Source organism: Stomoxys calcitrans, chromosome 2 (genome assembly GCF_963082655.1).
Source record: "Stomoxys calcitrans chromosome 2, idStoCalc2.1, whole genome shotgun sequence".
NCBI lineage: Eukaryota > Metazoa > Arthropoda > Insecta > Diptera > Muscidae > Stomoxys > Stomoxys calcitrans.
This window is the reverse complement of record NC_081553.1, coordinates 10,158,735-10,172,882: the sequence shown is the minus strand read 5'-3', so window position 1 is coordinate 10,172,882 and position 14,148 is coordinate 10,158,735. Positions and strand designations below refer to the sequence as shown.

General features: G+C 35.1%; 2 protein-coding genes and 1 long non-coding RNA gene across 10 annotated transcripts in view; 1 reads left to right on the top strand and 2 right to left on the bottom strand.

Moving 5' to 3' along the window:
• The window catches only part of LOC106084459 (glutamyl aminopeptidase), an 8,099-nt gene extending 4,424 nt beyond the window's left edge, over positions 1-3,675 (top strand). Inside the window, exons 2-10 of one of the 2 annotated variants that reach the window (XM_013248168.2) lie at positions 459-606; positions 671-1,112; positions 1,171-1,268; positions 1,337-1,626; positions 1,678-1,821; positions 1,886-1,968; positions 2,376-2,781; positions 2,840-3,118; positions 3,175-3,675. In XM_013248168.2, the coding sequence (XP_013103622.2) occupies positions 459-606; positions 671-1,112; positions 1,171-1,268; positions 1,337-1,626; positions 1,678-1,821; positions 1,886-1,968; positions 2,376-2,781; positions 2,840-3,118; positions 3,175-3,544 (2,260 nt within the window). In that variant the 3' untranslated portion in view covers positions 3,545-3,675. Of the gene's footprint in view, positions 1-458; positions 607-670; positions 1,113-1,170; positions 1,269-1,336; positions 1,627-1,677; positions 1,822-1,885; positions 1,978-2,375; positions 2,782-2,839; positions 3,119-3,174 lie in introns of both variants that reach the window. The other variant, XM_013248160.2, reaches the window with a different exon arrangement.
• Positions 3,676-10,024: 6,349 nt separating this feature from the next.
• LOC131995258 (uncharacterized) lies at positions 10,025-11,064 on the bottom strand. The gene is made up of 3 exons (XR_009397326.1): positions 10,847-11,064; positions 10,291-10,791; positions 10,025-10,232 (listed from the first exon to the last, which is right to left on the bottom strand). It is a non-coding gene; the product is annotated as an uncharacterized LOC131995258 (long non-coding RNA).
• A 1,946-nt stretch (positions 11,065-13,010) lies between these two features.
• Positions 13,011-14,148, bottom strand: part of LOC106084444 (aminopeptidase N) — a 44,539-nt gene continuing 43,401 nt past the window's right edge. For all 7 annotated transcript variants that reach the window (XM_013248146.2, XM_059363082.1, XM_059363085.1 and 4 more), the window contains exons 8-9: positions 13,704-14,015; positions 13,011-13,635 (exon numbers count right to left, since the gene is read on the bottom strand). In XM_013248146.2, coding sequence (XP_013103600.2) covers positions 13,401-13,635; positions 13,704-14,015 — 547 coding nt within the window. In that variant the 3' untranslated portion in view covers positions 13,011-13,400. The remainder of the gene's footprint in view (positions 13,636-13,703; positions 14,016-14,148) is intronic.

Here is a 14,148-nt window from a genome sequence, read left to right as displayed (position 1 = left end):
ATATATATATATATATATATATATACATATATATATATATGTATATATATATATATATATATATATATATATATATATATATATATATATATATATATATATATATATATATATATATATATATATATATATATATATATATATATATATATATATATATATATATATATATATATATATATATATATATATATATATATATATATATATATATATATATATATATATATATATATATATATATATATATATATATATATATATATATATATATATATATATATATATATATATATATATATATATATATATATGTATATATATATATATATATATATATATATATATATATATAAAAGTAAAAATTAAATTAATTAAAAGTAATTTAGCAACATTAGCATTTTTATTCTATTATTTCTTAAGGTCACCCAAAAATGTTTGTTTTTTTCTTTTTGCAGATCAATCGCTACATCGAAATTTGAACCTACATATGCTCGTCAGGCATTCCCTTGTTTCGATGAGCCTGCAATGAAAGCTAAATTTAGCATTACATTGGTAAGACCAACAGCAGATGGTTATCATGCACTCTCCAACATGGATGTAAAGGTTAGTTTTCTAATTCAATGTTGTTATTTATTTTATTAAATCAAAAAACCCATTCCTTCATTAGAACGAGGAGGCTATAGGTAATGGTCTAACCGCAGTGCATTTCAATGAAAGCGTTCCTATGAGTACTTATCTAGCCTGCTTTATTGTTTCTGACTTCGCACACAAAGAGAAAACTGTGCGTGGCATGCTTCCCGGAGTAGCTGACTTTAAAATGCGCGCCTTTTCTACAGCTGCTCAAATAGAGAAGGTGAATTACGCTCTAAATGCCGGAGTGGGCATCACAGAGTACTATATTCAGTACTTTGATATTTCATATCCATTGCCAAAACTGGATATGGCAGCAATTCCCGATTTCGTTTCGGGCGCTATGGAACATTGGGGTTTGGTAACTTACCGCGAAACAGCCTTGCTGTATGACAAAAGTATAAGTGCAAGCTATGACAAGCAAAGAGTGGCCACAGTGTTGGCACATGAACTCGCTCATATGTGGTTTGGCAATTTGGGTAAGAAAAGCAATCATTTGTGATAGGCTTAATTAGACTTACTGTGATTTCATTTCAGTGACTATGAATTGGTGGAATGATTTATGGTTAAACGAAGGCTTTGCAACCCACATTCAATACAAGGGGGTTAATCACATACACCCCGAATGGGATATGGTAAAATGTGAAAAAAATGTTTGTTATTAACTTCTCATATATGAAAGAGTTTCCCTATTTTACCTTAGCTTGATCAATTTATCATAGCCGATTTACATGGTGTTATGAAATTAGATGCTACCTTGGCATCACATCCCATTGTGCAAACTGTGGAAAATCCCAATCAAATAACTGAACTGTTTGACAGTATAACCTACTCCAAAGGAGCCTCTATTATTCGCATGCTAGAAGATTTGGTGGGGCCAGAGAAGTTTCGCCAAGCCACCAGCAATTACTTAAATAAAATGCGTTATTCCAATGCCGAAACAAATGATTTTCTAACCGAAGTGGAGGCTATGAAATTTGATTTTGATGTCAAGTAAGTGGCTAACGTTTTCATGTTCTTATATTTAGTTTTTATGTTTTAAAGGCTTATAATGAAAACATGGACAGAGCAAATGGGTTTACCTGTCATAGAGGTCAAACGTGACGGGGAAACCTTTACTTTAACCCAAAACAGATTTTTTGCCAACCCCGACGATTATAAAAGCAATCATAGCGATTCCGCATTTAAGTAAGAAATTTCAAAAATTAAGTTTGCGGACTGCGGTTTGAATTTGTGTTCTTTTTTTTTCTAGCTATCGTTGGTCCATTCCAATAACTTACTTTACCAGCTCAAATTCAGAGGTACAGCGCACAATCTTCAATTATGATGAAACAAGTAAGCAGGGTAAGGAATAAGGAAATCATCTGTCATAAGGAAATCATTTCTCCCAAATTTCTCGAGAATGCATGATTACAAAAATGACCACATTATTGCAATATTAAACCGGACGAACATGTCCAAATCTGAACCGATTTTGACCAAACTCTGTGGGTATTGTGAAAGTTGGGCAGGAAAACGTTCTGCAAGCTAGTCTCGAATCGCTGCGGGTAATCATAGTCAGATTTTTGGCTGAATTCAGAATTTTGGAATTTGGCAGCGTCTTTTTAGAAATTTAGTTCGGGACATTTGAATGCACATCTTATTCATACACAAGTTTATTATTTAAATATTAGATTAACTTCTAAGAACATGGATCACGAGATGTGTTTATTTTTCCTTTAATTTATTTTTTCCTTTTACAGTCGTTCTTTCTGTTCCCGTTGATGTTGAATGGATCAAGATTAACAAGAACCAAGTAGGATACTATCGCGTTAATTATCCCCTCGATATGTGGAAATCCATAATAAAAGCTTTAATTTACACCAGAGGCGTTTTCAACAATGCCGATCGCACCCATTTGTTGAGTGATGTTTTTGCTTTGGCCGATGCTGGTCAGCTGGAATATGGCATTGCTATGGATTTGAGCAAATATCTCGCAAAGGAGCTAGACTATGTGCCTTGGAGTGTGGCTGCGGAACGATTATGTGTCATCAAAAATTTATTGAGCGCCACCGATTTGTATTGTGATTTTGTTAAATATGCTCGTTTGTTGTTGAAAAATGTCTATCAATCGGTGACATGGGATGTGAGTGTGGATCATTTGCAAAAGTATGTGCTGAGTTATTAAGAGTTCTTAAAACAGAATTATATGAGTTCTATTCCATAGCCTTTTGCGTGTTGTTGTTATAAATGCAAGCTGCAACTTTGGTGAATCTGAGGCCTTAAAAGAAGCTGGCAAACGTTTCCAAATATGGTTGTCTAACCCAGAGGCAAGACCGCATCCCGATATTCGTTCCTCTGTCTACTACTATGGCATGCAAAGTGTAGGCAATGAGCAATGTTGGAATCAGGTATGGGAGCTGTTTATTGCCGAAACCGATGCTCAAGAGAAAGTCAAATTAATGGAAGCCTTGGCCGCCATCAATGAACCCCAAATTTTGCAACGGTATGTATGATTTCGGTTTAAAACAATCATGTAATTACCGAATACTTTTCCTACAGCTTCATTAATTTAGCCTGGAATGAAAATAATGTTCGTCGACAAGACTACTTTACGTGCTTACAGAACATATCCCGAAATCCGGTGGGACTATCTTTAGTCTGGGATTATGTTCGCGAAAATTGGCCTCGCATGGTTGAACGTTTCGGCATTAACGAACGCTACTTAGGCCGAATGATTCCAGCGATAACTGCTCGCTTTGCTACACAAACCAAATTAGCTGAAATGGAGGCATTCTTTGTCAAATATCCTGAAGCTGGTGCTGGTACAGCAGCTCGTAAGGAAGCTTTGGAAACGGTAAAGTATAATATTAAATGGTTGGAACAGAACCTAAAGCCCATTAGTAAATGGTTCAAATCTGGCAGGCCGTGAACTAATTTTTTATAAAAATAATTTTCTCTTACTGTATTTGCATTTACAATTACTTGTAGCCTACTTATGTGAATATACTTAAGCGTTCCGCTTTAATAAAATGGAGATTGGCCTCCTTTTTATACAATGTATTGATTTCACGATTTTCATTAGACAAATTGGTTAATATTTTTTAATTATAATTTCAAATTTAAAGTTAACCCATTCACGCTGAATGGGTAGAAAAATACCCAAGAATATAACTGTCTTAGATAAATTTCAGCTCGACTAAGGAAAGTGGTATCCTTATGGAATTGGAGGCCACCGCCTGACACTGAACGCCAGGGTTCGAATACAGGCGAAAACATTAGAAAAAATTATCACCGGTGATGATCCCTCCTAATGCTGGCGACATTTATGAGGTTCTTTGCCATGTTAAAACTTCTTAGAATTGTGGAATAAAGATGAAATTGAAAGAATTTATTTAAAGAAACAATATATATAAATAACTTCTAAGATATTCCAAACAGACTGAATTGAAAAATATTTGTCAAGGATACAAAAGTATACATTTTCTATTGTTCAAATTCATAACATACTATGATTGAAAAGCTACTTCAATACCCCTTCTTAATCACATAATCCAATCCAGTTGCATTGATTCTTAAAACATATATTATATAACGATTTTGTGCAAATGTCTGCTAATTGATTTGCGGTTGATATTGGCTTGATTTCAATTATTCGCTTTTGAATTAAATCACGAACAAAGTGATGTTTGATATCAATATATTTACTTTGATCGTTTCATTTCTTCTTTCTTCATAAATAATTGCTGGTTGATTCTTGGTAACTCATAGATTTTAAATAGCCCACTGATCCACATTGCTTCTGAGGTTGCTGAACTGAGAGCAATGCCACGCTGGAAATTGCATGCCTTTGTCCATTGACGTTTTCACAGGATTGCACTCTTGCATTGAAAACTTCTTGAGACAACATCAATATATTATTCTGTACTTCAACTTTCATTCCAACGAAAAATTTCAATTTTCCACTTTTAGACAGTTCAAATAGTTTCGACAATTCACATTTTAAGTTGTTAACGGAAGTAATTTTTGTTGCAGCTATTAATAGATCATCCACATACATTATGATATACATGTATATCGACAATAGTCGTGCTTTGATCTTTGAAATCCAATATTAAACAGGAAATTGTTCAAAATTTCATTCCAACATTTTGGAGTTTGTTTTAGACCATAAAGTGACTTAAGCAATCTGCACGCAGTACCTTGAGTTGTTGCAACCCCTTCTGTAGCATCTATATATATTTTCTCTTGCAAAATACCGCGCAAAAAGGCAGTATTAACATCTAACTGTTCTAGGTATAAATTCTATTTCATGGCAACTGCTAAAACTGTTCTTACTGTTGTTAATTTCGCAACAAGGGGATTAGTCTGAGTATAATTTACCCCATACTTTGGTAAAAATCTCTTGACAACAAGCCTGGCTTTATATCTAACTGGAAGTCCATTTTCGTCATACTTGTTTTTCTGCATCGGCTTAAATTCTTCTTTCACAACCTTGTGCCATTCCTCTGAGTCGGTCCCCCAGAGATATCGGAAAACGTTGGTAGTAAATATTCGTGTGTAGATTGAGATGTATCGAAATTGCTTGTAAAATAGTTCAAGAAACGTAAAGGCGATCTTTGTTCTCTGTCGGTTCTTCGCTGAGTAGTTTCTTTAAAATGAGAATCTTCTTCAGTCGTGTTATTGCCATTAGAATCAAATTCCGTCGAAATGTCGTTGGTTTCTCTTTTTAATTATAATTGGATGACTCATTACCATTTTGATTTAATTCTCGATTATTGACTTCTGCCATTGTTAGACTTTCATTGGAAACGAGCAAATTTTCATAATCTTCCCTTTCTTGCTGACTATAACATTTTATATTTCCTTGTACGGAAATACATTTTCATCAATTTTAGCATCTCGAGAAGTGACAATTTTTTTCTTGGTTTGGTCCTTCAGCTTATATCCGTTCGGAACATATCCAATCATGACCATTTGCTTGCTCTTGGGATAAAGTTTCTCTCTTTTCTGCTAAGAAATCCAAGCGTGGGCTTTACATCCAAATATTCTAAAGGTTTCAATATTAGGTTTATAGCCGTACCACATCTCTGCAGTGATCACATTTCCTTCTAAGGATACCGTAGGACTTAATTAATTGTGTACACTGCGGTTAGAATAGCTTCATTCCAAAGTTATTTTGGAGCACTTGATTCTATGAGCATAGACCTTACTTTTCCAACTACGGTTCTGTTCAACCGCTCAGCAATCCCATTTTGCCGAGGAAAATATGCGATGGTTTCTTTAACCTGAATGCCAATATTCAAATACCACTTTTTTGTTCAATTGAAGCATATTCTGTTCCTTGATCAAAGGTAAGTTTAGAGTATCTGTTCCAATCTGAGCTGTTGCTAGTGCTTGAACTTCTCGAAAACACAAGACTAGGCTCTAATATTGTAGACAATAGCAAAATGTGTAAAATCATCTATAAAAGACACAAAGTATCTTGAACCATTCCATGCTATCGGATCAATTGGCCCACAGACGTCTCAATGTACTAATTCTAAAGGTCCCTTTGCCCTTTCACGTGTTTCATTGAAAGGCTCTAGGCAGTGTTTTGCTTCAACACATACATCACAAAAACCTATAGGGACACTTGCCCAATATGGCCAAGATGTTTATGCCATAAAGTCCACTCTTCCAAAGTTTTGCCGAGAAGTTTTCTATTTTAATAGATACCTCATACAAGTTTCCACATAAATAACCCTTTGCAATCAATTCAGTATTTTCATAGATCAATGCTTCATTTTTGGTAAATTGAATGTCGATACCCGCGGAGGTCATCTTTGTTGAGTCATATGCTTTTTAATAAACACCATTTCCAACAGGGTTTTTTGTTTTTTGCCAAATCTGGTAAATACGCACAACAAAACATAAAACGCAATGCAATTGGCTAGATACCAACAACATTATCGCAGCTAAAAGCGACAAATAAAAATAATCGATAACAATTCGTAGTTTTCTGATCCCGTTTACTTTAGAACTTTTTTTTTGCCAAGGTAGACAGTAAACCTGCTTTGCTCATTTGTAGTCAAGAATGAAAGTCAATCTCTTTTTTTGAAATAAAGTGAAATATATTTTAAAGTATAAAACTATCGTTTTTATTATTTCGAAATTAATTTTGCAATCAACTAAAGGATAAGAAAAAGCTCTTGTCCTCACCATAGGTCTTTCGAACCGGATCCTTCAAAAGGCATAAAAGAATCATGTCTTTCGGAAACAACTTCGTTGAGGACATGGATTTAAAGACACCCCCACATGGTGCTAATAAAAACTCGATCCGCATCAAGGAATTGCATCGTGACAACATTGTTAAACTCATTGTCAAAGATGGAAGCTGGAGCGTCGTCTAGAATCTTTTGAAACTGTTCAAGTTTAGCTGGAAATTCTTGTCGAGTCTCAATTCGCTTCAGACCAACGATCTATATTTGAAGAGGCTTATTTTAACATAAAATCGCTTATTTTGGAGCGCACTTCTCATCTTCGATTGACTATAAGCGAACCATCGATGTCTAGCACACGTGTACTTATGTCGTCTTTTCAACAGCCGTCACGGCCTACGTTGCCTCCATTGCAGCTGTCAAGGTTCAGTGGAGATTACACCACATGGTCTGATTTTTATAATATGTTTTGTTTGCTTGTCCACGATAATGCTGATCTGTCAACAATACTAAAATTCCAGTACTTACGCTCTTGTCTTACAGATGAAGCAGCCAGGTTGGTGCAAGCATTAGAGATGAACCTGCAAAACTACGAAGAAGCATTGCAAATTCTAAGACTTCGGTACGACAACAAACGTTTTATATTTCAATCCCACATTGAGAAGATATTCTCAATAAAGCAGTCGGCCAATTCCACTGTCCATGAAGTGCGCGATTTCATCGACTCTGCAAACGCCAATTTGAGAGCATTGCTATCAATTGCCTCAAAAGATCAAATTTCGAATGGAATTTTGTTGCATATGATGGTGTCTAAACTTGATGCAGACACTCAGGCAAAATGGGAAGAAGAAATTTTCACCAATTGGGACAATGACGAAATATCAGAAGAACTTGAACTTACAGTGTTAAAAGATCTTGTTTCGTTCCTCGAGAGGAAATGAAAGAGTTTGGATTTAATTGGCAAAAGCAAAATCGTTTTTATTATCAATCAATTTTGCAATCAACAAAAGGTTAAGAAAAAGCTCTTGTCCTCAGCAATCTTCTTAACAAATAGCAAATTATCTCGTAAGTCTGGCACGTATAACATATCCATAAATTTTACATCAAAACCCCAGTTGCTCTTACCTTGCAACTGTCCTGATTGATTATCTTTCGCAACTTTTATTCCGATTGGATTCTTCAAGTAATTCAGACTGCTAAAGTACCATTTTTCGTTTACAAGATGATCGCTTGATCCAAAATCCAGCTCAAACGTAAGATAATTCCCATCATTTTTAGTTTTATCGGTATCGACCATTAAACAAACTTCTTTTGAATTTCCATCTGATACAATTTTATAAACATTTTGTTTATTTTCTGCTACGCGAGCGTTCTTTTCAGGAAATTTACGTTGGTTACTACGGAATTCGTTCGCTTGTTGACCAAATTTGTTACATTTGAAACACCTACCTTGAAACTTCTTATTGTAAGACTTTTTTTTCCCAACGAAAGCTGTTTTTGCGCGTTCCTCGTTTTCAACTTCTCTGTTCGACATTTTTGTATCTTCTAACAGCAACCGATTTTTGACCATATTGTAGTTCAAATTGTCTTCATCAATATTTTAAACGGCCGTTACAACAGAATCGTACTTTCCAGGAAGTGTCATTAACAATTGTGTCAATTTGTCGCTTTCAAAAACAATCGCTCTAGACATTTCCAATTTTCTTACCAACGCCTCAAATTTTAACAGGAATTCATGTAGGGACTCACCATCATTCATTTTCAAATTAATGAGTTGCTTTCTCACCAATAGTTGATTAACAATGGACTTTTCCAACAAAAGCTACAATTCGCCCTTTAGGTTTGTGGTCCTTCAACCTAAAGTCGCTATTAACATTATTATTTGGGGGTTGGCCCGTTAAAACCTCTCCCAAATTCAGCGCTTCCAAATACATCATTACTCGAAACTGCCACTCATCATAGTTGCAGGCGTTAAACTGCGGTATTCCACTTGTCTCTTTACCGCCCATAAGCTCTTAGAAGTGTGGAATAAAGATGAAATTGAGTTTGAATAATAAAATAATTCTAGGATATTCCAAACAGACTGAATTGAAAAATATTTGACAAGAATACAAAAGTATACATTTTCTATTGCTCAAAACTATAACATAATATGATTGAAAAACTACTTCAATGCTGCCCAACTGTCTATAATGCGTAAGTCCGCAATGTGTATAGAGCGACGTTAAAGTCCTGACATTGTAATGGTCCCCTGAACACACCAAAGTTACCTCATCTTGGTGAATAGCACCAACTCCATTTTTCGGTTGTTTACGTCAAGCCCATTGGCTATTTTACCGCTACAATAATCTAATGAAAACTATTTAAACCTGTCATCCTAGTGGTTTCGTGGGTAAATGCTCTGGAGCTACAAGGAATTTTGAACATTTTTAAATTATTTTTTTTGCTTGCTCTGATTCAGGATTCACTGAATAAGGTTAAGCCCAGGATTCACTGAATAAGGTTAAGCCAAGCGATCAGCCGATATACTTTTTTTTTTAATATTTGACAGTACTTGGCATTGAGGATGTCAACTTGTTCTCTTTTTACATTCATTCTTTGTTTACGTTTTCTCCTATATGATGACATTTTCAATCGTCAGATTTGACATCCTTAATGATGTTTATGGGGCCTATCCACTTTATGTTTTTACATGTGACCTAACCTTCTATTAGTGAATCCTGGGTTAAGCCAAGCGATCAGCCGATATACTTTTTTTTAATATTTGGCAGTACTTGGCATTGAGGATGTCAACTTGTTCTCTTTTTACATTCATTCTTTGTTTACGTTTTCTCCTATATGATGACATTTTCAATCGTCAGATTTGACATCCTTAATGATGTTTATGGGGCCTATCCACTTTGTGTTTTTGCATGTGACCTAACCTTCTATTAGTGAATCCTGGCTCTGATTGATCGAATCAAATTTGCCGAAATGTTAAATGTCACGGCGAATCAAATTTTCTTCGCCCTGTTTACATTTTAGACACATCAAGTTTCCAAAAAAGATGCATTGTTGTGGAATTCGCCGAAGCGGTCATCCTATAACTACGCCTTGGGCAATCCTGTGAAAACCGACTCTTCGTGAAAATGATATTTAAATTTCACGTAATAAATTCCATATTATTTATATGTCTTATTTTTAATTAATATGTCTTAATTTCCCTAATTTTTTGTTCCATTTGGATGCTTAGAGCGTAATATTGAAACAAAAATACAAATTTTAAAAATTTCACTTCATATTCACATTGGGCAGTTTTAAAGAATATATCCGAGGATTTAGTTAGCTTTCCTGACCAGTTTTGATAATATATCCGCAAATTGTTTTTTGCTCGCACTGGTTTTATGTTCTTTCTTTTGACTGTTGATGCTTTCAAAAAAACTTAAAGGGACGAACTTTTAAATATGAGGGCCACGCTGCTGAATTAATAAATACAGACCTGTTGTTACGCCAAGTTTGAAACTGACTCTTGATAACTCCTCAATATTAGCAAAGCGACAAAGGAGCTGACTCTGATTGACTTCGGCACGTTTAACAACGTAACTCAATATTTGCTCTTCAGTAACACCTGGTTTGAACGAACCATTCTCTGCGTGCAATCCAAATTATTATTGTAATTTTCACCAACCAGAAAACGATTGCGTTTTTCTTCGACTAGATACACTAATCCAAGATATATTCATACAGGTAGTGGCAGTCGCCCAACAACAACATATTGATTATTGCAACTCTGAATTTGTGAATGTTATTAGTTCGCGTCGATTTTCATTGTTTGTGTGTGTGATATGTTTCATATCTATAACACACACACAACCAAAATTCGTTGACAGATAGTGCACTTCACGAGAAAAAATTGTACTCAGCTGTAAACGGTACACTACCTGGTAGTTATGTCATGCACTAACCCAAGTGGAAATGTTTGATGGATTGCTAGCAATATCTATATCAATGGCCGGTTGAGAGATAGGGAGAGCACAGAGAATTAGATAACTCACCACATGAATTAGGGAGAGCAAAGCACCAACTGCTATATTAGATGAGAACTAGCTTCGTCAGCAACAATAACTTTCCTTTTTGTATTCGTTGGCTTTCTAATAGAACCATGCTTTAGTGCGGCGTTACTGTGTTCCGTCTCATTAACAAGCGGGTGTGCAGCATTGAAACATTACCTGCAGTAGCATCCATAGAGAGATAGTGTTGACAGAATTACCTCTCGGAGAACCACAAACTGCTACTTCGACTGCATTCCAATTTAAAAGCATATTCATAGATGCCCTTAACTCTCTCACTTCAACTGAGAGTAAGCTAACTGCGCTGACCAGATCGTTTGACGTTTGTATACATTCGTCACAATTGAATATGTACAATGTTTTTTATATTTTTTAGCACCGTATAAGGGTTGATATTCCATTCTGCTTTCGGAATAGCCGCTGAAATTTGTAATTGTTTCGCGAGCGAAATTTGACAGCAATCAAATGTTTTTGTTTCCATACCAAAACACGTCTCTTTATCTGCACTTATTGTTTTCTCTATTTTATATATATTTTTCCCAAATAAATAAAGAAATACGAACCCATGAAACCAATGAAACAAACTCAAGGCGTATTTGTAAATTGGTCGCATCGGCGAATTGCTAGCATCTTTTTTGGGAACTTGATATATCAAAATTTGTATACAGGACGAAGAGAATCCGATTCGCCGTGTTATTACAAATTTGCGGCAAATTTGCTTCAACCAATCAGAGCTAGAAGAAAGGAGTTTATTTAAACTTGAGTCTCAAAAAACAAATTTAAAAAATTTTCAAAATTCCCATTAAATCCAGAGGCTTTACCCATAAAACCATCAAGATGGCGGGATTAAATAGTTTTCACTAGGTTATTGTAGCGATAAAATAGCTACCAAGGGCTAACCAGGGTGGTTCTGGCTCAAATCCAATTGGGCTGGGGTTGTTTCAACTTCATAGACATGTGTTTCGATTGTAACTAGGGACCACATATCACATGTGTCAAATTCATGACTCTCTGGTGGATGAGTTCATACTATTTTGATGGGCAGGATAATTAGCGTAACACTAGCAAAGGGCTCAATCACCACAAGGACAGTTTTTGTACACCTTTTTGAGGCTCTTGCAATGTCAGGACTTTCACGTCGCGCTGGACACATGGGGATGAGGAGGAGTTATATACGGTTGTTCATATATTGTGGCACTACCTTGAAATTGCAGGAGTAGACCCGGGCTATGTCTAAATGAACACCTTTTTCCTTTCTAAATTATTTCCAGACACATAGTCCTCTCGCCATTCTTGACTGCAATAGGGCTTGAAATGGCAGCTAGGAGGGAACTTCTCCATTCCATCTGACTTTCATTATTGTCATGCATATTTGGCTCCATATTTTCTTCATTCTAATGTCTGGCATTGTACTGCCGTAAATGTTGTCTGTATTCCTTGGTGCTTTTAGAATCTTTTTCGGGGGCGACACAATGAACCCAGTTCCCTGAGTGAAGCTGATAGCACTTAAGGTTGTTAGACGTAATTTTGAGTTGCAAATGCCACAACGAACAAACTTTTCGCTTTGCAACCATGACATAATTACTAGGTAGTGTACCGTTAACAGCTGAATACAATTTTTTCTCGCGAAGTACACTATCTGTCAAAGAGTTTTTGTTGTGTGTGTGTGTATTATGGTTAACAACCATGACACACACAAACAACGAAAAATGGTGCGAACTAGTAACATATACAAAATCGGAGTTGCACTAATCACTGATTTTGACAGATAGTGTATTCAAAATTTTGTTGTTGGGCAACTGCTACTACCTGTAAATGCTACACATTGCGACCAGTAGTGTCAACAGACAGACAACGACTGAGCAAGAGCTGCTGAAGAAAAACTGTTACCGGATTTGGAAATAACGCACCAATTTGAGAAAGAAACATTGAAGAAAACACAGGGAATAAAATTTCAATATCAAAAAATCCGGTTTCCATTACGAACTCGTATAATGAGTTTGTCTCTAATCACACTTAGTTTCTTTTTTTCGCAAATACGGTTTATTTCGAATAAAATTAAAATTTTGGGAAATGTTGATTATTATTCCTTAAATAAGAACTTCTTCATGCGTAATAATCATTGAGTTTGATTTTATTTTTAAAATATTTTCTTTACATTTAAGTACGTTACTAACAAATTTAATACATTTATAAATAGTTGTTCATAATTCTTTGGATTATTTTTCATTATGCTTAAAATTTACATTTATGTTTTTTATCTCAGCGTAGTTAAATATTTATCTGCGATGAGATATTTTGGCATTTTTCACACTTACATTACATTACAAGCAGTTAAAAAAACATATAGTTGTAATAAATATTAGTGAAGTTAATCATAATAAATACTCTCAAAGGAAAGACACTAGGGTTAATAAATACAAATATTAAAAATACAAAAATACAATACAATACCATACATATATATTTAAGAAAAAATATAATTAAAATTAAGGTGGGTGGACATTGAGGCTGTGTTCGTACGGTGTGCTCGCAGCACTTACGACGAAGGTCGATGGTGTTCCCTTCGCATCCAATCGGCAATGGTTTTGTAATTTTGGTTCATCCAATTGACATTGTCTTGCACATGCTCGAGTATTTGTTCCACCGAACGACTAGTATCGTTGAGTTCATTTTTCACAAACGTTTCCAGATCAGCAAATAGGTATTTGGTATTGAAACGTTTGGTTACCACTTCCAAGACCATGTTGTAGGTTAACATGGCATTGCTCAAACTATTAATGAAAGGTTTAAATTGAAAATGTATATCATTCATAAGTTTTTTTTTCCACATCACACTTACTATGATTTCATATATTTGTAGTTGCTGTGCATAAAGTCAAAGGCTATTTTCTGACCCACCACATTGGATGATACACCCATGAATACCCGGTACACATCTTGTTTCCTTATATCATAATCCGTGGTTATGGAATATTGTAAAAATCTTGAAATAATCCATGGTTCTCGGGAACAGCCCAAAGCGGATAGTAAAATTTCCTTTTCCGTTGACACAGAGGACTTCTTAAAGCGTTCATAGGCAAAATCCCACTCTCCTTCGGTTCCATAGGCTATGGCTGTACAATAAACTATGCTGCGTAAATCGGGTGATATGCTAAACGAAAAAAGTCAAAAAATTATTAATACTTCCATGGCATTTCATCAGAAGAAAAATTTTTTTCGCGAAGTGCCCTATCTGTCAACGAGTTTTGTTTGCGTGTGTGTATTATAGTTAAGAACCATATAAC